General features: G+C 41.9%; 1 protein-coding gene and 1 non-coding gene across 2 annotated transcripts in view; one reads left to right on the plus strand and one right to left on the minus strand.

Moving 5' to 3' along the window:
- Positions 1-2,530: 2,530 nt before the first annotated feature.
- Positions 2,531-23,470, plus strand: part of PSMD12 (proteasome 26S subunit, non-ATPase 12) — a 29,670-nt gene continuing 8,730 nt past the window's right edge. The window contains exons 1-5 of the mRNA XM_030295586.1: positions 2,531-2,726; positions 11,749-11,808; positions 11,897-12,025; positions 16,597-16,704; positions 20,538-20,642. Of these exons, the coding sequence (XP_030151446.1) occupies positions 2,619-2,726; positions 11,749-11,808; positions 11,897-12,025; positions 16,597-16,704; positions 20,538-20,642 (510 nt within the window). The 5' untranslated portion in view covers positions 2,531-2,618. The remainder of the gene's footprint in view (positions 2,727-11,748; positions 11,809-11,896; positions 12,026-16,596; positions 16,705-20,537; positions 20,643-23,470) is intronic.
- Positions 23,011-23,097, minus strand: LOC115501891. Its single transcript, XR_003964943.1, has one exon. It is a non-coding gene; the product is annotated as a small nucleolar RNA SNORD35 (small nucleolar RNA).

Consider the following 23,470-nt stretch of genomic DNA (forward strand, 5'->3'; position numbering starts at 1 on the left):
CCATCCCTCTTTACATTTCTATAGAGGTTTCATCTCTACCTTTTAGGTTCCTTATTCTTTGCTAATTTTTCTCTTCTGAAACTAAATTCTTACGATGTCCGATTCAGACAAATAAAGGATTTATAAAGCGTCGACGTAACCGCACTCTCAACCTATTTTCTCTCTTGCTCAGTCTTTCACCGGGTTTCTTCTTTATTTATTTCACTTTGTTGTTGCTTCCTTTGTAAGCTTTCCCTTAGATTTCAAAGTGCTTTCATTGTTCATTTCCTCCAGGCCCAGCAAGGAAGGGCTTCAGTTTGGTGGAGTTTTCTCCACCCTCTCTCACTCTTACTTTTTGAGTCCTGGAAACCGGGATTTACTCGAGATTTACTCCACCACCACCTTGTTACTTTTTGTCTTTTCACATTCTTGACACAAAACGGTAGACCTCCAAATGCTTTGTCTACTCTTCACCAAACCAACTGCACACTGAATACAGAGCCAGAAACAGCTCAGCCTAGTGCTCTCAACAATACTGGCTCCTAGAAATGCGTTTTAGGGGCGCCTGGGTGGCGCAGTCGGTTAAGCGTCCCACTTCAGCCAGGTCACGATCTCGCGGTCCGTGAGTTCCGTGAGTTCGAGCCCCGCGTCGGGCTCTGGGCTGATGGCTCAGAGCCTGGAGCCTGTTTCCGATTCTGTGTCTCCCTCTCTCTCTGCCCCTCCCCCGTTCATGCTCTGTCTCTCTCTGTCCCAAAAATAAATAAACGTTGAAAAAAAAAATTTTTAAGAAATGCGTTTTAGAAATTTGTGTGGGTATTTCAGGTTGTCAAGATCACTGGGGGGTAAGGGGGATCAGCATGTAATTGGGATGCCAGACATCTACGATGCGACAAACCTGCATGGTAAAATATTGTCCCACAATCCATCGGATTTTTCTTTCTTTTAAAAAAATTTGTTTTCCTTAACAAATTTTGAAGAAGACAGAGCGTGAGTGGGGGAGGGGCAGAGAGAGAGGGAGACACAAATTCCGAACAGCCTCCAGGCTCTGAGCTGTCAGCACAGACCCGGACATAGAACTCTAGCCCACAAACGGCCAGATCACGACCTGAGCCAAAGTCGGCTGCTCAAGCGACAGAGCCACCCAGGCGCCCCTCCACCTGACTTTTCAATGTCCTGCCAGACACCCACTTACGTGTCTGAGGCCTAGACTCGAACTTCACTTTACGTATGCTCTTTTTTGACGTTTGAATATACACTAAAATTTCTAAGAATTCTTCTATGTAAAAAAACAATGGAAAATTGTACTTTCACAGAGTCAGAACTTTACCAAGAAGTTGTACACCATTTTGGAGAAATCATGTCACCCACAGTAAATCCTTACGATGCTTGGGGAACCAACCTACTGAGGTTGCAACTTCTGATTTCACAGTTGTTATGTGTGTGAACAACCACACAACGGCTTCTTTTTTATTTTCTATAGTAGACATGTCTTAGCCTTTAAATTTTGAAGTTTATTCATTTATTTACGTAACTAATCTCTACACCTGAGGTTGGGCTGGAACTCAGGACCCAGAGATCAAGAGTTGCCTGCTCCTCCAACTGCGCCCGCCAGGCGCCCCTAGCCTTTATATTCTGAAGTATTATTATTTTGCTATTTTGCGATGCTTCTCCTTTACATTACAGCTAGGGTGTTTTGTTGTTGTCGTGTTTAATTATGTGTGCAGGTGGGTTATATTACCCATGATTTTCATTACAGAACAGTAAAAACAAAAACAACAAAAGGAGGTCTATTCAGTATATAAAAAGGGATGTTGGTGCTGATTTAATTCGCTAACAGGTAGACCATTCCAAGATTTCCCATTTGCTTTGGAAGCTACGGTTTATACTTTGACCACACCACACACAACCTCATTTTCACTTTCAAGCATCCTAAGCTGTTAAATAGGGACCCAGACGATGCAGATGCTAATGAAAACTTGCACGGTCCTTAAAAATGGAAATAATCCTGCATGCGTAAAATCTCATTTGATGCTCACATGAGTCCTACAAAGAAAAGTCAACAAAATCTTTCTAAAGATTCTTCTTACCCACGTAGTGGATTATAGTAAAAATGAAAACAAACAAAAAGTACTTGTTATATTACTGAGCCGCTGTCATACCTTCTCTTTGAGCTTTGAGAGATCCCACAGATTAAACCAAGATTCTCAACCAGATGAAACTTTTTTCTTTAGGATTTCAGCCTGCTCATGCAGAGATGAGAAAACGGAGATCCAAGAAAAGCTAAGCGACTTGCCCACGGCTCTGAGAAATAATATCTGCAAGGCAGGGAGACGTAAGAGTACATGGGATGGCCTATTCTATTACACTAGCTTTTCTCACCGCAAAAGCCGTGGATGAAAGTCGGTTATCAAGGCAAAACCGGACGTGAGCTGCAGGCTCGAGGGCGAGCCCCGCCCTCCGCCCCGCCCCCAGGGCTGTCTGAGGCAGTGCCTGACTGGCGGCCAGCGCAGGGGGCCTCGTGGGGGTCCTTCGCGCGGGCTCCCGACGCACTGCCTGAGTGGGTGCGCAGGCGGCTTCCGGTGTGGGTGACGAGTGGTGGCCGAAGCAGGGGGACATCAAGGGACGTTCAGGCCGGGACCATGGCGGACGGCGGCTCAGAGCGGGCTGATGGGCGCATCGTCAAGATGGAGGTGGACTACAGCGCCACGGTGGATCAGCGACTGCCAGAGTGCGAGAAGCTGGCCAAGGTGAGGGGAGGCCGGCTGGCTTTTCGCGGGCGCCAAGGGCTGAGTCACGGCGCGGAGCTTGCTTAGGCCTCAGGGGGCCTGCGGGCTGAAGGGTGCGTCCCCCACTGCCTGCCCAGCCCGAGTTGGGCCTGCGTGAGCAGGAGGTCCCAGGTGTGCCCCGCAGCGGGAGTACGCTGGTGCATACAGCTTCCCAAACTCTTCCCCTGGACTGATGGCCACTTCCCGGAGGAGTTGGGGCCTCATAGTACTCTTTGCCTTTTCTCGGTACTGTTTAACGTTTACTTTAACAGTTTCCCAGGGGTTACGGCCGCTTTAGCGTTCAGGCTAGATCAGAGAGTTGAGTTCTCTTACTCTGGCTGAATGAACGTATGTCGTTAAGTTGTTTATGGATCATGGGATGTTCCTGGCCTATAGCCAGGAGAAGCAGTGGGAAAGTGAAACAGGACGAAGGTAATGAGCGCAGGACCCCTGCCCTTAAGGAGTTCGTATATATAACGAATTAGACGAGTCAGGCATGGTGGTGCGTGTTACACAAGTATAAAAGTGCTTATTGGAACGCAGAGAAGGAAGCTGTTGTTTTTTTACTGGTGGGATAAGGGAAGGTTTTACGGAGAAGTTGACGTTTGTTTGGGGCCTTGAAGAAGAAAATTGGGATGGGGAGGAGTCGTCCCCGGAGCGGGAACGGCAGCCGCAAAGACTAACAGGCACAGCAGTGCAGAATAACCTAATTAGGGGAGGTCATGAACCGTGGTTTACTCCAACTGCTTATCTCCTCTGGAATAGAAATTGAACTTGATCCGAACATTTTTCACATCTCCTGATATGTGTCAGGCAACTTTTATGTACCACTTTACATATAAAGAAACCAAGCCTCCTGGAGGTATTTGTGGAACACAGGTAGGAACAGAACCAGGGTTTCAAAACTAGATTTGTCTGACTAGGGTTTGAATGGTTGTGGAATCAATTCCCATCATGGGCTGTTGCTAAGGATTACGCTCAGGCCTCATTAAATTCCTTGATCAATCTAGCCACAAATATTTATTGCTATTCACCTGGGATGCATGTACTAATAGGGTTGTTTTTGTCTCTTAAGGTGCTTACTACAGAAGTACATTTAAGTGCAACTAATTCAGGGACAGGAGGAGTGTCAAGTAATATTTCACAGTAATATTTCTTAAAAAAACAACCTTTCCACTGCTTCCCTTTTTTTCTGATAAAGGATTTAGTGGGGCTTTAAAAAGACAGGGATAGGGAAGGCTGATGAAGTTGATACACCTGAATTTCTTAGCTTCAGTACCACTTGATGGAGGGGAGCCATAAATTCATCTCTGAAGTTTCTAGCAGCTTGTGTAAAGAAACATCCTCACTTACATGAGAGTTGGAAAACCCCGACAGTGCCAGGCAGATAACGATAGCTGGCATTTGTCGAGTATTTTCTACACTGCCAGGCAACCTTCTGCGTGCTTACACGCATTAGCACGTTCGGGCCTCACCTTAGCCCCATGTGATAGGTGTTGTTGTTTTACAGACAAGAAAAGAGTCTAAGAGAAGTTGAGTCACGTGCCCCAAGGTCATACAGTTAGTAGAGTGATGGAGCCAGGATGCAGAGCAGGCAGACTGATTCTGGAGCTTGTGCTGTCTCCATGCTCTCCTGCCTAGTGAGCCAAGTGTAATGAAATCCTGAGCCAACTTCTGACCACTTATCCAGGGAAGGGGGGGAAGTAACTCCTCACCTCCGGTTAATCTTTGCCAATTGGGCATGACAGCCAGACCTCAACTCTTCTAATTTGAGGGAGAAACCTGGGGTATGGATTTGTTTTATACGAATTGCCTCAGTATTTAGAATCCGGGCACAGATCTGTTTTAAAACACCTTTTGAGCCAATACCACACAGATCAGACAAAACATACCTACGGTCCAGAGTCAGCCCCTGAACCAGCACTTTGGAATTAATAGATTGCCGGTTTCCATAAGGAAGAAACCGTTTGCTGAAAAGAAGTACAGCTGTGCCTAGAGCTGAGACCTGGGAGAAAAAAAATCTTCCCTTTACCAATTTCTGATAGCCTACTGTCAGTTGTCCATGCTAGACGTTGTGGGGAATATAAAGGTTATTAGACAAAGCTCTTGCCCTCAGAGAGCTTATAGGCCAGTAAGGAAAAAAAAAAATTTCACTGCTACAGTTGTAGTAATCACGTGTATGGTGTTTATGTAGGATATTATGGTTATGTGTTCAAGACAGTTGGAAAGACTTGCAAACTCAAATGCCTTTTTAGGTGTCAAGTGGGTAGCAGAAATGTTTAAAACAGGGAATGTTGTGGCCTGTTAAACTATGTAAAATAAAAGCCGTTTGAATTTTTTTTTTAAGTTTGTTTATTTTTGAGAGAGAGAAGACACATGTGCACAAGCTGGAGAAGGACAGAGAGAGAGCGAGAGCATCCCAAGCAAGCTCTGCCAAGGGGTTCAGTCCCAGAAACCATTAGATCATGACCTGAGCCGAAGTCAAGAGTCAGAGGCTCAACCCACTAAGCCACCCAGGTGCTCCTGGATTTTTTATTTATTTTTTTTAAGCCAGTGTGCCAGTGGAACAAAACAGGGTACAGGTGTGGATTCTTTTTGTGAGGGAGGAAGGTAGAGGGCTGGGGATGGGAGGGCATAAATGTTTGTGGTTTTGTTTTTTAATGCAAACCCACAATTTTCAACTTTTGGATTAGACGATTGTCTTACAGTCTAGTTAATTTTTTTAAGTTTTGTTTTGCCTTCTGTTTGTCATCTTATATTTTCTAACCATTCTGCCAAATGTAAGAAAATACCTATTTAAAGCATTGTATTTTTACACTGGAATGTATGGGACACTTTAGCATACATTCTTTTGCTTTTTTACTTTAAGCCTATCAATAAAACTGAAGAAAGTTTTGTTGTTTTTACTTTACTTGTGAAAAAACTAAGGTTCAGGCAGCTTAAGTGGTTTATCCAAGGTCTACAGCAAAGCCAGATCAAGCTCACGTCTCCTGGCAACAGGTAGTGTTCGTTTTGCTACATCTCACGATATCTTCAAGAGACTTGCTCCCGTGCTTATTTTCCTTACAGCATTTTTAATTTATTTTTTATTTTTATGATGTTTATTTTAAGAGAGTGAGAGTACGAGTTCTTGCACTAATGAGTGGGGTAGAGGCGAGAGAGAGAGAAAATCCCAAGCAAGCTCCCCATTATCAGTGCAGAGCCGACTTGGGACTTGATTCCACAAACCTCGAGATTATGACCTGAGCCAAAACCAAGAGTCAGATGCTCAACTGACTGAGCCACCTGGGTGCCCCAAGACAGTTTTTATTCTTAATGTGAGCAACATTGCACTTGAATCTGTACACTTGGAATTTCAAGTGTATAGAAACTTAATAAGAATATACCCAGTGAGAAAAGCACAGAGAGCAGAAACCTTCAGAAGGCATCCTGAAGTCTAGACCTGGGTGGTAAAATTGACAAATCCAGGCCATTTGAATCTCCTACAGTTGTGACTTACTACGACTCTGTTTCTGTGTCCTAACACCAGTCACTAATATTTATTACTGTGTACTTTCTATATAATGGTAGCTGTTATGATGATGATAATGTACCTAGTATATTCCAGGCATGTCTTCATAAGTATTGCTTTAATCCTTACAGCAACCCTGTGGGGCAGGAATTATTTTTATTATACTCATTTCTTTTAAGAGAAAATTAAGGGTCAGAGAGCATGAGGGTCTTGCCCTAGGTAGCACAGTGGTGGACCTGGGATTTAGACCCAAGCAGTCTGGCTGCAGAGCCTGTGTTTTTAACCGTTACGTTCTCCTCCTCTGTGATTGCTATTTGATTGATGAAATAATAAAAGTGATACTAGTTCTTGATAATGGTTAGGGCTTCACCGTCCTATTAGCTAAGGAGTTAAAAATTAATCTGAAGAGGGCCTTTTCTGAACTGTATGTAGTATTTAGCAGTTCTTACTACACAGAGGATCACCACCCCCCTTTTCGATTACACTATATTTGGTACGTGGTTGTTTGGGGATTATATTCTTAAATTGAATGTATCCTTTGGTTCTCCTTCATGTCTTTTCATTTCATTTGGTTACCTGCAGCCTCTTCTCCAGGAGGAGGTGAAATGTAAAACAGTTTATTGATTGCCAGCAGCTCGGACAAAAAGACCCTCTTAAGAAATAGGTAACGTTAGGGGCTTCAGAGTGGCACATTTGGTTGAGCATCTGACCTCGGCCAAGTCACGATCTCACAGTTGGTGAGTTTGAGCCCCATGTCGGGCTCTGTGCTGATAGCTGGAGCCTGGAGCCTGCTTCAAAGCCTGGAGCCTGTCTCCCTCTCTCTCTGCCTGCTCATGCTCGCTCTCTCTCTCTCTCTCTCAAAAAGAACAGTAAAAAAAAATTTTTTTTAAAGAAATAGGTCATGTAAAAATACTGGATTAACTTTAAATTTCAACTACTTGTGGTTAACTTTCTATTGGCCTTTTTCTTGTGTAGGTTGTTTAACAAGTCATTGAAAGGTTGGATTCATTTAGGAGGTAAAAGGTAGAAACATAGAGAACTTACAGATACATAACGTACATTGATATGTATGTTGATGATATGTATGTTGAACAAATATACATTGATATGTATGTTGAACAAACTCCTTAGTAAGTTACCTCATTTACAAAGATTTTAATGAGAAAAGTGAGTCACAAAAGTCACATGTTCTAATAAGTTGGTTTTGGTAGCTTTGACCGTCTCCTGCCTCTGAGTTGAAAGGCAGCAAGATGGGGTGGAATTTCAAGAACTGTGAATAGTTAGGAAAGGAGGAAGGTGGTTAGCCATAGCATTGACCATGGAAGATTTGGAGAAAAAAGTGGAATAATTAGAGAATTGGGAGTTGTATTTATTGAAGTTGATGGTAGCATCCCCCAGATAGAACTGAATTGCCGGCCATATAACTTATCACATCCTACTTACCTTGACAGTAAGAATCAGGAATTTTGGGTACCTGGGTGGCTCGGTTGGTTGAGTGTCTGACTTCGGCTTAGGTCATAATCTCGAGGTGAGTCAGGAATTGTAAGCCATTAAGATCATCTGCTAGTTGTGGTCCAGCCATTCAGTGCATACTATGTACAAGTTGGTGTGAGGGAAACAATCGAACAAGGTCCACCCCTGAAGGAAGTTATGGACCACTTAGGAGGCAAGACATGCACATTAATGACTGTAGTACAAGGTATAAAGGGATGTACCGTAGTAGCTACAGAAGCAACATCATGTGCTTGGCCAGGTACTGAGCTGCATTGGTGAACAGTATAGACACAGTCCCTCCTCTTGCAGAATTTACATTCTAGTGAGATTAGAGAGACCATGAACATTAAAAGAGAAAAGAGTTTGGGGTCATTACAAAGCAGAAAGTCAGTGGGCTTGTTAGTTAAGTGCTGAATGACTACTGACTTCCGGAGAGTTACTTAAGAATGCCTTCCTGAGAAGGTGACCTCTGATGTTTTGTTAATACCCGCAGATGATGGCTCTAAAGCAGTATGTGATTTCTTCACATGAAGAATACAGTTCTTTTACTGGTTTGTTTTTTCTGCTTTTTTTTTTAATGTTTTTTGTTTTGTTTTAATTTTCTTTATGTTTATTCATTTTTGAAAGAGAGAGACAGCACAAGCAGGGGTGGGACGGAGAGAGAGGGGGACACAGAATCTGAAGCAGGCTCCAGGCTCTGAACTGTCAGCACAGAGCCTAACAAGGGGCTTGAACTCACTGAACCATGAGATCATGTCCTGAGCCAAAGTCGGACGCTCAACCGACTGAGCCACCCAGGTGCCCCTGTTTGTTTGTTAGAGAGAGAGAGTTTAAGTGGGGAGGGGTAGAGAGAGAGGGAGACACAGAATCCTTAGCAGACTCCAAGCTGTCAGGAAAGAGCACGACATGGGGCTCAAACTCATGAACTGTGACATCATGACCTGAGCCTGAGTTGGCCACTTAACTGACTGAACCACCCAGGTGCCCCTAGACTGCAGTTCTTTAAAACCTATACTTCTGGGGCACCTGGATGGCTCTGTCAGTTAAGTGGCTGACTCTTGATTTTGGCTCAAGTCATGATCTCACAGTTTGTGGGTTCAAGTCCCACATTGGGCTCTGCACTGATAGTGTGGGGCCCACTTGGGACTCTCTCTCCCCCTCCCCCTCCTGTGCTCTTGTGCGCTGTCTCTCAAAATAAATAAACTTACCAAAAAAAAAAAACCGTACTTCTGAATTAAAATACCATAAACAGCGGGTGCCTGGGTGGCTCAGTCAGTTAAACATCAGACTTTGGCTAAGGTCATGATTTCATGGCTTATGAGCCTCGAGCTTTGTGCTGACAGCACAGAGCCTGGAGCCTGCTTCGGATTCTGTGTCTTCCTCTCTCTCTCTACATCTTTCCTGCTCGCAGTCTCTCTCTCTCAAAAATAAATGAACGTTAAAAAAAAATCTAAAATGAGTTGATTGGATTAAATAATCTGTGGCAGTCTTTAAGTTCTGAGATTCTTTGATCTTCTATGATTTATTAGCTTTTAACTTTGGAGAATTTATGGATTTGTTCTTTGTTCTTTTCCTTTGATGGGCATTTAGTTAGCCTTTATTGTACACATGAATCTGTAGAGTTTTCAGAACTGATGCTCTCCTTTGCGTAGGAAACATTGTTACAACGCTAGTCATGGTGTTTCAGATTTAATTACAGTAATCATATATTTCAGAGTTAAAGAAAATTCAAACAATGACCATACAGTACATAATCTGTACTCCATAGAAAATTCATAGTTTAAACGTTATTTTGGAAAATATAGAAAGTATTTTGAAAAATCCAAACATTATTTGTGTCCTTAATTCAAAAACTGTTTAATTACTTTCTTTGATCAGTAAAAGAGTAGGACTCGTGTACTGTCCATGAATGTCATTAAAATAAAATAAAAAAAAGTTCTGGGGCTCCTGGCTGGCTCAGTTGGTGGAGCACATGGCTCTTGATCTCAGGGTTGTGAGTTTGAGGCCATGTTGGGTGTAGAGATTACCTAAAAATAAAATCTTAAAAAAAGGCTCAATCAGTTAAACATCCAGCTCTTGGCTCAGTTCTGAATCTCACAGTACGTGAATTGGAGCCGCCGCACCCCCCCCCCCCCCGCACTGACAGCCCGGAGCCTGCTTGGGATTCTCTCTCTCTCTACCTCTCTCTCTCTCTGTCCCTGCCCTGCTGTCCTGCACAGGCACGCACGCTCTCTTTCTCTCTCTCTCTCTCTCTCAAAATAAATAAACTTAATTTTTTTTTCATTTATAGTTAGAAAAACAATTTCAAAATAAAATCCTCATCACTTTTGATTCATTCATTGTTATTAATACCAGTATCTCAAATACTTGTAATTTTTTTTTGCTGTGGGCTGGTTTTGTTTTTATTAAAATGTGTGGTTTCTAATAGGATGGCTTATTTTAGTCCTGGTGTATTATCATTTAGGTTTATATGATTTGAATTTTGTTACTCCTGTTTCCTAATGTGCGCCCCAGGGGGAATATTTTGTTTTTGCATATGAGATGGAGGTCATTATCAGTTGACCAAAAGGGGTATATTCCATTTGGATCAGTATCTGCTTAAAGGCATGACCTTTGGTATAGCATGTATGGATATTCTCAGGTGGTCTTTATTTCCTTTAAGCACAGTTATAATTTATTTTTTTTAATTATTTTTAACGTTTATTTATTTTTGAGACAGAGAGAGACAGAGCATGAATGGGGGAGGGTCAGAGAGAAAGAGACACAGAATCTGAAACAGGCTCCAGGCTCCAAGCTGTCAGCACAGAGCCTGACGCGGGGCTCGAACTCACAGACTGTGAGATCATGACCTGAGCCGAAGTCGGCCGCTCAACCGACTGAGCCACCCAGGTGCCCCAGTTATAATTTATTTTTAAAGGCATTGAAAAATTAAGGGCACCTGGCAGGCTCAGTCGGCAGAACCTGCAACTCGTGATCTCAGGGTCGTGAGTTCAAGCCCCACTTTGGCCATACAGCTTACTTTAAAAAAAAAAAAAAAAGTCATTGAAAAATAAAACCAGGGTTTCTTGTCTTTTTACCACCAGATATCCTTTTTATTTTTCCTCAAAACTTCATGTTTTAAGTTTATTTGTTTTGAGAGAGACAGAGCGAGAGGGGGAGGAGCAAGAAGAGAGAATCCGAAACATGCTCTCTGCTACCAGTGTGCTAAGCCCAGCACAGGGTTTGAACTCCCCAACCGTGAGATCATGACCTGAGCCGAGATCAAGAGTTAGAAGCTTAACTGAGTGAGCCACTCAGGTGCCCCTCAGAACTTCGTGTATTAAAGTATTTGTTATGGTGACTTCATAGAGAAATCACTCGTTTTCCCCATTTTTCTTCTTTAAAGACACGTGTGACTGCCAATTAAGAGTCTATTCAGAACAAGATATCTGGTATTACCACACTGAGTTGATAATTAGAATCCAAAACAAAGACTTGAGGTTTTTCTCAGGTGTTAAATTATTGTTCTATATTCAGTTTCTCTTAGGTGATTTGAAATGTTAAAAATAGCTTGTGGACCCCAAGTTGGAAACCAATGACTTAAGGAGTCCACAGGAAAAGCAAGCACTACGATGGAAAGGAACAAAACAATAATAGTAATGGGGATGGACCTTTTCCTCAAAAATGGATTTTTGTGTGTGTGTCAGAAACCTCTCATTTTAAAATTTTTTTTTTTCAACGTTTATTTATTTTTGGGACAGAGAGAGACAGAGCATGAATGGGGGAGGGGCAGAGAGAGAGGGAGACACAGAACTGGAAACAGGCTCCAGGCTCTGAGCCATCAGCCCAGAGCCCGACGCGGGGCTCGAACTCACGGACCGCGAGATCGTGACCTGGCTGAAGTCGGACGCTTAACCGACTGCGCCACCCAGGCGCCCCAGAAACCTCTCATTTTAGACTGTTGTTTGGTTTTGTGTTGCTGGTAGTGTTTTCATTGTTCGTTTGTATCTTTTGTTTTAGGAAGGAAGACTTCAAGAAGTCATTGAAACCCTTCTCTCTTTGGAGAAACAGACCCGCACCGTGAGTAGATTATAGTGAAAAACCTCAATTATCATTGATTTTATTTAACAATGTTCTGTTGACTCTCAGCATATTTTCATTCTTACAGGCTTCTGACATGGTGTCTACATCCCGTATCCTAGTTGCAGTGGTGAAGATGTGCTATGAGGCTAAAGAATGGGATTTACTTAATGAAAATATTATGCTTTTGTCAAAAAGACGGAGCCAATTAAAGCAAGTGAGTTCGTGACTGCTCATAAAACAAATACATTTGCATTTAAATAAGGACATTTAGAAAACCTTTCTGTGAATCTGTTTTAAATTACTGTTAAATCAGCATTACAACATTCTAGACAGTTTTCAAAAATTCTGTCCATATTTTCATGTCAGCTGCTTTTATGTTTTTTTTTTCTTCTAGTTTTCATATATTTGCATATTTTTACAAAATTGTGCTGAGAATGTTGGTGCAGCTTTGTTCTGTTTCCGTGTTGCTCCCTATCTTCATATTTATTATTTTAAGTGATTGTGTTATAAGCCATCAAGCTGATAGTCTATCATTTACTTAATCATGTATTTTGGGGCATCTGAGCGGCTCAGTCAGATAAGCCTCCAGCTTTGGCTCAGGTCATGATCTCGTGGTCTGTGGGTTCGAGCCCCGCATTGGGCTCTGTGCTGACAGCTCAAGAGCCTGGAGCCTGCTTTAGATCCTGTGTCTCCCTCTCTCTCTGCCCCTCCCTTGCTCGCACTCTGCCTGTCTGTATCTCAAAAATAAAGGTTAAAAAAAATTTTTTTAATCATGTCTTTCATTAAACATTTAATTAATATTTCACTTATTTTGAGGCAGTTTTTCAGACATTTTGACTACTTATTTTGTTTAAAGATTATGTTTTCTTTTGGTGTTTTGGGAAAGCTAGATTTTACTGTTTCCCTGTTCTTTTGCTTGAGGTTTTTTTGTTTTGTTTTGTTTTTTAAGTAAACTCCATCCCCAACATGGAGCTTGAACCCATGACCCCAACATCAAGAGCCCCATGTTCTACGAACTGACTTGGCCGGCACCCCTTTCGCTTGAGATATTTAAATGATCCTCTGTACAAAAGAGTCCACTTTTGTCATTCATATCTCATCTTTCAAGTACTATTCCCTGAGTAGCTTCTGGGTTTTTATTTTTTGCTTTCAAATAAAGGTATTGACGTTGTAAAACGGGGAGTAGTAGAACCAAAAAACAAATAGGGTGTTCTTGTTCAAATCCCTTGTTTTATTAGTTTACTGCTAGAGTGAACTTAGTGATAGAGTAGGTTAAATTATTTTTTGCAAAAAACAATTTGTTGTTCTTTTTTTAGATAAGTTTACATGCATATAATTTGTTGTCAAGAATTAACATAGAGGGACACCTGGCTGGCTCAGTCAGTGGAGCGTGCGACTTTTGACCTCGGGTTCGTGAGTTCGAGCCCCTTGTTGGGTGTAGAGATTACTTAAAATATTTTTTAAAAAAGAATTCACATCGATTTGAGGCAATCTAGTACATGTGAATGCGAAATTCCTCTAAATACGCCTTTTGTTGCTCAGTTCTGTGCTTTCAGAGACCATCATAGAGTTGGTTGAGAGACTGGCATAGATGAGTCATTGCCTTCCTCTGGTTTTCTGAGATTTGCTTGCTATGGGACGATTTGGAAAGGGCTGCTTCCCTAGACATCTTGAGGTAGCCTGGCTTAAACGAAAACGTGTTTTGTATAGGACTGATGCCGTTCAAACAAAGCACGTATCCTAAACTAAAGGTTTAATAGAGTCCTAGCATTTCAGAACTAGTAGAGGGACTGTTAACTCTGTCCCTTTTCTGATTGAGAAACTGACATTTCTATGTAAGACTCTTGGAATGTGAAGAAATGTGCCAGGTCACCTTTGGTTCAGTACAGAATATGATCCCTGATAGTAGTGTAGTACCTCTTTAACAAGTGCCCTAAAGGTCACTTATTTTTTATTTTACTTTTTTTAAGTTACACACACACTCCCAGCAGTATACAGTAAGTGACACACAATGTCAGCGGTGCTAGGAGACCTGATAGGAGGAAGAGAGGGTTTTGATTACATTTGGCGGGGGGCGGGGGGTGGGGAGCGTCCTGGAGAAAGAGGAGTGTGAGCCCATCTCCCAGCTGGCTGACGGATGACCCCGACTGCAGTGGCACTGCCCTTTTCACCGTGACAACAATGTTATGTCTTAGCTCTGGAAGGTGCTTAGGGACTCAGAGTGTCTCTTTCCTTTTCCCATAATTAACTTTTTACCTAAAGCTTTTCTTTCTGCTTTACCAGACTTAGAAAGTAATGATTTTCTTAAAATAACCTTTTCTGGATTGCTTAAAATTAATGGTTTCTAATTCACTGTCTGTCACTTGAGCCCAGGGGGTAAGCCTCACTTCTACCATGACTTACCTAATGACTTGTGTTTTTCTCAGAGAGCAGCAGGATGTTCACTTATCATTAGAATATTGATATAACTGTTTTGTTTGTTTTTCTTTTACCCCATCTGATTTCTGTTAATGTAGTTTTTGCACAGCTTTTAGAATTACTAATTTGTATGCCCTTGTAGAAATCATTATTATAATTAGTGTTGGAAGGATCATGGTTTTTTGTTTTTTTTTTTTTAACGTTTATTTTTGAGACAGAGAGAGACAGAGCATGAACGGGGGAGGGTCAGAGAGAGGGAGACACAGAATCTGAAACGGGCTCCAGGCTCTGAGCTGTCAGCCCAGAGCCCGACGGGGGGCTGGAACTCACGGACCGCGAGATCACGACCTGAGCCGAAGTCGGACGCTTAACCGACTGAGCCACCCAGGCGCCCCAGAAGGATCATGTTTTGAGATACAAAGTGTCCCAGACCCTTGCTGAAAGAGTTGTGTTTTACAATAAAACCTTTATTTTCTGGAACTCCTGTGTGTCTCTGAATGGCCATTTTTTCAGTTAATTAGAACTTTGACCTGAACTACATGAATATTGTTTTTTAAGGAAATCTTTGCAAGATATACAATGGGATTTTTTTTTTCCCAGCATGATTGAGGTACAGTTGACAGCAAGATATTCTGTTTACTTTTCTGCTGCCTTAAACAAAATATATTTAATATAGTTTAACATTTTCTTTATGACAAAGAGTCCTAATTATTATTCTCAATGATTATCATAACTGATAATGCTGTTCAGAGTCTATATTAGAGGTTGCAAACTACAGGCCGCGGTCCAAATCCCACCTGCCAGCTTTGTAAATAGAGTTTTTGGAACACAGCCACACCCATTTGTTACATATTGTCTGGCAGCTTCTGAGGTTACAAAGGCAGTTGAATAGTTGAGGCAGAAACCCTATGGCCCACAAAGTTTAAAATATTTACTGTGTAAACGTTTACTAAAACGTACAAAGAAGTTTTGCTGACCCCTGACCTAGAATGTTAGAGCTAGAGGAAATGTATCCAACCCACTTACATTATCTGAGAAACCTGGGCAGGGGATGCTGTGACTTTCAATGTCCTGTTTCATTGAGGGGAGTATGGGTGATTGTGGCTTCTCCGCCCTCCTGAGGCCCGGCAGGGGTGGGGGGGTGCTGCTAAACCCTCTGCCTCTGCTACGGACTCTTTCTTAACTCAAAGTATCTGCTAGCTGTGGCTTCATTGCTGTTCATAGCCACTGGTGACCCCTGCTTTTCTCTTGTCCTTTTTCCCCCTTTCGTCTGTTACAACTTCTTCCCATGCTTTTTTGTTTGGCTCCAAAAAAGCTAGCTAGGAAGCCTTCTAATAGACATCGTCAAATACTCCTTTTATGTAATCATGTATGTTCGCTCTTTGTAGTGGGGAGGGGTAAGGTCTTTGCACCTGAGGTTTTCCTAACCTTTTTACGTTATTCCTGGGTGTTCAGTACATCTTAGCTGTCACAGACATTTTGATTTTTTTTTTTTTTAAGCAAGCTCTATGCCAAACATGGGGGTAGAACTCACAGCTCTTGAGATTAAGAGTTGCATGCTCTAGGGGCACCTGGGTGGCTCAGTCTGTTAAGCGTCTGACTTCAAGTCAGGCCATGATCTCGCGGTTTGTGAGTTGAAGCCCCATGTCAGGCTTGTGCTGACAACTCAGAGCCTGGAGCCTGCTTCAGATTCTGCGTCTCCCTCTCTCTCTCTGCCCCTCCCTGCTCACTCTGTCTCTCTCAAAAATAAATAAAACATAAAAAAAAAAAAAAGTTGCATGTTCTACCAACTGAGCTAGCCAGGCACCAGGCACCCCCTCCCTTTTATTTTTTTAAGATTTTATTTATTTGTGTATATTTATTTAACAGAATGGAAAGTATACCTGTTCTTTTTTTTTTTTTTCCTTAAGGTTTATTATTTATTTGGGGAGAGCGAGCAAGTGAGGGAGGAGTGGAGGGAGAGAGAAAATCCCAAGAAGGCTCTACACTGTCAGGGCAGAGCCCGATATGGGGCTCCAGCTCATGAACCATGAGATCATGACCTGCGCTGAAGTTGGACACAACCAACTGAGCCACCCAAGTGCCCCCAAGATTTTATTTAGTAATTTCTACACCCAACATCAGGCTCCAACCTATAATCCCAAGATCAAGAGTTGCACGCTCCACTGACTGAGCCAGCCAGGCGCCCCTTTTTTTAAGTAACCTCTTCACCCGACTCGAATCCACAACCCAGAGATCAGATTAAGAGTTGCATGCTCTACGAACAGAGCCAGCCTGGCGCCCCTTATGTTTCGTTATGGGCATAATACTTCATTTTTAACTGTATGAGAAATGAACCTTGCTTATGAATGGTTTTTATTATTTTAGGCTGTTGCAAAAATGGTTCAACAGTGCTGTACTTACGTCGAGGAAATCACAGACCTTCCGATCAAGCTTCGATTAATTGATACTCTGCGAATGGTTACAGAAGGCAAGGTAAGTTTTCCATTGGCATAACTCATAGTGGAAATTACTATCCTATCTGTGTTCAGAGATATTTAGATATGCAGACATTAGATCAGTATATATTTAAGATGACAAAATAGGTCATCACCTTGATTCAACCATTATCTTTGTACTTTTCCTTGTAGTATCTTCCCATTTACAAATGAATATATTTAAAATAGTGGCAGTCTTGATATATCCAGATTTTTCTGGGAATTAGTGATCTTACTCCAAATTTACATGTGGCAATAATTAAAGTTAATTCTTCACCCTGGCCTAGATCTGCTTGAGAAATTTATGCTTGGGATAGCTACGGTTTTACTCTACTATTTAAATTAATAGAGGGGCTCCTGGGTGGCTCAGTTAAGCATCTGACTCTTGATTTCAGCTCAGATCATGATCTCATTCCTGAGATGGAGCTCTTCGTCAAGCTCCACGGGGAGTATGGAGCCTGCTTGGGGTTATCTCTCTCCCTCTCTCTCTGCCCCTCCCCAGCTCACATGCACATGTACTCGCCCTCTCAGAACAAATAAAAAAAAAGAGTATTGGGGTGCATGTCTGGCTCAGTTGGGAGAGCTTGTGACTCTTGGAGTCCTGAGTTCCAGCCCCATGATGAGTGTAGTTTACTTAAGCATTAATAGTAACAGGGGTGCCTGGTTGGCTTACTTGGTTAAGCATCCGACTGAATTTCGGTTCGGTCATGATCTCATGGTTCATGAGTTAAGCCCTGTGTCAAGCGCTGACAGTGCAGAGCCTGCTTGGGATCCTGTCTCTCCCTCTTTCTCTGCCCCTTCCCTGCTTGTGCTCGCTCGCTCGCAAAACAAATAAAGTAATTGAGTATTTGCAGTGTAAACTTAATTTTAAAACTTTCACTGTCTTACCAGAATCTGTTTGTATTTGTTTTGATGTTTTTTTTTTTTTCCCTCCTAATCTTGTTTCTTTAAAAACGGCAAGTATAAAATGGTGACTGAGGTAAATATGTTTTTTTCTGGACAGATATTTGTGATTTGAGGACAAAACTTTAGCTTATGTTTAACTTCTTGGGTCTTGGTTTGACTGTCCCATCAGTTCAGTAAATGTTTATTGAGCACCTGTGTTGTGCTAGATCCAGAATGAACATGACGCTGTTCTTTACCACCGCAAAGAGATCCATCAGAAAAATAGTCGCTGCGCTGTGTCTCGACAGTGGCAGTGGGTCTGCCGTTCCCATGTCACAGAGGCAGGGTGTGATGGCTGAGCTGGCTTTTTAAGAATGAATAGAAATTTGGGGCGCCTGGGTGGCTCAGTTACGCGCCCAACTCTTGATTTCAGCTCGGGTCGTGATTTCACAGTTCGTGAGTTCAAGCCCCACGTCGGGCTCTGTGTTGACAGTGTGGAACTTGCTTGGGAGTCTCTCTCTCCCCTTCTCTGTCTGCCCCACCCACACTCGTGTGCACTCTCTCTCTTTTTCAAAATAAATAATGTTTTTGGAGCGCCTGGGTGGCACAGTCAGGTAAGCATCCGACTTCAGCTCAGGTCATGATCTCTCACTTTGTGAGTTTGTGCCCCGCGTCGGACTCTGTGCTGACAAGCTCAGAGCCTGGAGCCTGCTTCAGATTCTGTGTCTCACTTTCTCTCTGCCCCTCTCTTGCTAGTGCTCTTTGTCTCTCAAAAACAAACGTTAAAAAAAATTATTTTTTTAAATAAAGTTTTTTTAAAAAAAAGAACGAATAGAAATTTGGGGCACCTGGGTGACTGAGTCAGTTGACTGTCCAACTCTTGATTTCAGCTCAGGTCACGACCCCATGGTTCGTGGGATCAAGCCCACATAAGGGCTCTGCGTGGTGCCTGCTTGGAATTCTCTCCTTTTTTCTCTCTCTGTCCTTCCTCCACTTGCACGCTCTCTGTGTCTCTCAACATAAATAAACTTTATTTAAAAAAAAAAAGAATAGAAATTCACAGGGGTAGGGGCATAGGGAGAACGGCAGTTTAGACATAGGGGAAATTCTATACAAATATGTCAAAGTAAGAAACACATGGAACATTTAGGAAAGTGGAAGTAGTTTGTTATTCTTGGAGATTAAGGTTTTTGGGGGTGGAGTGGGAAAAAGGGTTACTGCAAAGCAAAGGCTGAAGGGACAAGCAAGCCCAAACATGAAAATTAGTTCCCTAGACTTGATTAGGCTATAGTTCTTTAAAAAAAATTTTTTTTGTTAGGTTTATTCATTTTTCAGAGGCAGAGAGAGATGGAGTGTGAGCGGGGGAGGGGCAGAGAGAGGGGGAGACACAGAATCTGAGGCAGGCTCCAGACTCTGAGCTGTCCACACAGGGCCCAACATAGGGCTCGAAGTCACCAACCGTGAGATCATGACCTGAGCTGAAGTTGGACACTCAACCGACTGAGCCACCCAGGTGCCCCGATTAGGCTATAGTTCTATTTTTTATGTTTAATTTGTCGGAAATTATATCATCTAACATTACATAGCTGCAAAAAATGCTCATAACTTTAATACTTAAGATCAGATATTTTTATCTTATTATTATTTTTTTAAGTCAGCTCTATGCCAACATGGGGCTTGAACTTATGACCCCAAGGTCAAGAGTTGCATACTCTACTGACTGAGCCAATCAGGCGCCCCTCAAATAATTCTTTTAAAGACACTGTTCTATTTTCTGTGCTATTTAACATAGCATGTGGTTCTGTTACTCATTAAACACAAGAATTTCATACTTAGGTTCTCAAAGTAAAGCTACAAAATATGGATAATGTTTTGTAGAAACATTTTCTTAAAAAATTATGTGATTGTGAGATGTAAAATCACACAGCTGTATTTGTACATGGAGGATAAAGTGCACCATAACTGGATGATAAATACTAATACTATTAAGCTTGGTTTGAATAATAGTTCAATTCTACCTTTAAAATTTTAACACACACACAAATTTAACACATTTTGGGGCACCTCAGTGGCTCGGTCAGTTGAGCATCCACTTTTTTTTTTTTTTTTTTTTTTTTATGTTTTTTGGTGTTTGTTTATTTTTGAGAGAGAGAAAGAGAGCGTGAACAGGAGAGGGGCAGAGACAGAGGGAGGCACAGAATCCAAAGCAGGCTCCAGGCCCTGAGCTGTCAGCACATGAACTGCGAGATCATGACCTGAGCCAAAGTTGGATGCCCAACTGACTGAGCCACACAGGTGCCCCTTGAGCATCCCACTCTTGGTTTTCACCCACTCAGGTGAAGATCCCAGGGTCATGGATCAAGCCCTGCGTCTAGCTTTGCCCTGCGCTTGGAGCCTGCTTGAACTTTCTCTCTTTCCCTCTGCCTCACTCGCTTGTTCTCTCTCAAAACTAGGGGCACCTGGGTGGCTCAGTTGGTTAAGTGTCCAACTCTTGATTTTGGCTCATGGTTCATGAGTTCCAGTCCCGCGTTAGGCTCTGCACTGACAGCACGGAGCCCACTTGGGATTCGCCGTTTCAGTCTCTCTCTCCACCCCTCCCCTGCTCGTGTGCTTGCTCACTCTCAAAAATAAACATTTAGGGGCGCCTGGGTGGCTCAGTCGGTTGGGCGTCCGACTTCAGCTCAGGTCACGATCTCGCGGTCCGCGAGTTCGAGCCCCGCGTCGGGCTCAGGGCTGATGGCTCAGAGCCTGGAGCCTGCTTCCAATTCTGTGTCTCCCTCTCTCTCTGCCCCTCCCCCATTCATGCTGTGTCTCTCTCTGTCTCAAAAATAAATAAACGTTAAAAAAATTTAAAAAAAAATTTTTTTTAAATAAAAAAATAAACATTTAAAAAACTTTTAATACATGTCTGAGAATTTTCATAATACAGATTTCTCATATTTGTAGATTTATGTTGAAATTGAGCGTGCTCGACTGACTAAAACATTAGCAACCATAAAAGAACAAAATGGTGATGTGAAAGAGGCAGCCTCCATTTTACAAGAGTTACAGGTAAGGAGTTGTATTTAGAATGTGAAAATCCTGATATTTAGTCGGCGGTGTTTCTTGTAGATAGAGTTTATTTTGGCACCTGGTCACTTCTTCAAAACTACCAAGGTTGAGGGTGAGGGCAGTGGAGGGTGAGGTTATTCAAGTACCTGAAAATTATGTCATTATGGTCCCAACTAAACTGCTAAAAAAAAAGTTGTGAAGAAAAGTTAGAAGCAATGAATCAGTCTTGATGTGTGCTATTATTTTAACATTTTCATCCTCTTTAGAACTTAAATCAGTAATTCATGTACTGTTTACTGATGCGTTAGGGATTTGCTGTTAATCATCAGCTTCGTTTTAAATGAATACTTGATTGTTGGTCAATTTCTAGACTAAATTGGTTTAACAAAGACAAATTGCATCATAATTTGCTATGTTTCAGGACAGATTTTTAGGAGAGATCTTAAAATGAGATAGCAAAGAGCTAAGAAATCTGAGAAAAGCCATAGACTCCCTAATAAAAAAATGTACCTGAACTGCACTCAAAATTTTGCTTATAATTTTGGCCCATCAAGGTTTCCCCAGTAAGTTAAATTGCTTATTCTGATTTTTCAGTCATGTGCCATTTTAGCCAAAGGAAGGGAAACCATAGTACTGAGAGGATCTTGTGTGCTCTGCGTTGTCTGTGTTCTTTTTTTTGAAGCATGTCTTGAGTTCTCTATACACTGTATCTTATTTAATGTTCACACACGACACTATTTCTATCCCCATTTTTCTGCCAAGGAAACTGAAATTTAAAAGGATTAAGTAATGTGCCTAAAGTCACTGCCAAGAATTGGTAGAGTTCAGATTCATACTAGTTCTGTTTGACTTCAAACTTCTTTTCTTCTTTTTAATTAAAAGACTGTATTTTTTGGAGCAGTTTTATGTTCACAACAAAGCTGAGTGGCAAGTACAGAGAGTTCCCATATAGCCCCCGATGCACCATCCCCCCCACACCCACACATACACACGCACCACTTCCCCTCCTGCCAGCATCTCGAACCAAAGTGGTTCGTTAGTTACGGTTGATGAACCTGTGTCAACACGTGATCACCCAAAGTCTATAGTTTGCCTTAAGGTTCACTCTTGATGTTGTACATTCTGTGGATTTTGACAAATGTCTAATGACGTGTGTTTATCAGTGTAGTACCATACAAAATAGTTCACTGCCCTAAAAATTCTCTGTGCTCCAACTATTCCTCCCTCTCTCCACTCCCCCACCCCCTGGCAACCACTGATCTTTCTACCATCTCCATAGTTTTGTCTTTCAACCAGGAGGATTATGTGCCCCACGATTTAACATCCTCTGAAATATTCTTGCCAGAAAAAATCACCTCAATTATATAAAGCTTCTAGGTTTAACTACCAGTTTACAAGATACACTGGGGACAGAGGAGCTTATTAAATGATACCACAGGGATGCAATCAGTGTAATTTAGACTCCAGGAAACTGTAGGATGATTGGCTTGATTTTGTCAATAAATAAATGGCAAGGCTGAAAGAAACTTACCTACCACTTGCAAAGTATAAGCCTTATTTGGATTCTGATTTAATTAAATGAGATATTGAGGACTGACTAGATATTTAGTGATCTAAGAAATTTTTAGGTATGATCATTTTTTTTGTTCAGTTTCTCTTTTAGAAATACATACTGAAATAAATGTAAGATGTTACCTGAAATTTGCTTCAAAATACTTGACACATACAGAGTGAGTGAACATACATAGATGGAACATCGATGGTTTCGTTCCTTAGGGATTTGCATACATACATTCATCAGTGTATACGTTTTTATTTTCTTTAGTAAAAAAATTACAAAGACCATGAAATAAAAACCTTTTCAGACCTAATAATAATAGCCTTACTTCATTTTACTTTGTTATTCTACATTTTATAAATTCATTTGCAATATGTGTGTACCAAGTATTAAAAATGTTTTTATAGTATTTGACGTAACTGATTTTCTATGTTGTATCTGTTGCATATTGACTGTAACTGTACATCCTGCATCCGTTTGGAGTCATGTCAGCCTTGTTATCCGAATTATAAAAAGGCTAGAACCTCTTTTTTTCCTTAATTTTTTTATTATATAAATAGCCTGCAAGTGGCATCGTATTTTGGGTTCAGAATTGTAACTTCCTCACTAGCCATGAGGAAAACGCAAATTAAAACCACAGTGAGATATCCCTACATGCGTATTAGAACAGCTCAGAAAAAAAAATACAATACCAAGCGCTGGCAGGGATGCGAAGTGATGAGAACTCTCACCCGTTGCTAATGGGAATGAGAAATGGTGCAGTCACTCTGGGAAACAGTTTGGCAGTTTCCTTCTTTTTCTTTTTTTTTTTTCCTGGCATCGGCTGAGCCATTGGCATTATCGGCACCGGCCACAGTGCCATCCACAGACCATCGTGAGAAAGGGCCATCGTCTGCAGTTTGGCAGTTTCTTATGAAGCTGAACGTATGCTTGCCAGACGACCGAGCAGTCCTGCTTCTTGTGCCCAAGAGAAATGAAAACTTAAGTTCACACTCAACCTGTCCACTGGTGTTCAGAGTAGCCTTGTTAGTGATGGGCACAGGTTGGAAACGGCCCAGCTGTCCTTCAGCCGGGGAGTGGATAAACTGGTTCCTCCACACAGTGGAACACTTCGTGGCCGTAAAAAGGAATGGACCTGTTGTTTCAGAATCATTGGCTGTCGAGGGTTCAAAGTGGGGGAACTACGTGACTGTAAAGGGGTAGCACGAGGGAGTATTTGGGGCTGAAAGAACTGTTCTGTATCTTGATTGTGATGGCGGTTAAACTACAT

This window comes from Lynx canadensis, chromosome E1 (genome assembly GCF_007474595.2).
Source record: "Lynx canadensis isolate LIC74 chromosome E1, mLynCan4.pri.v2, whole genome shotgun sequence".
Classification (NCBI taxonomy): Eukaryota; Metazoa; Chordata; class Mammalia; order Carnivora; family Felidae; genus Lynx; species Lynx canadensis.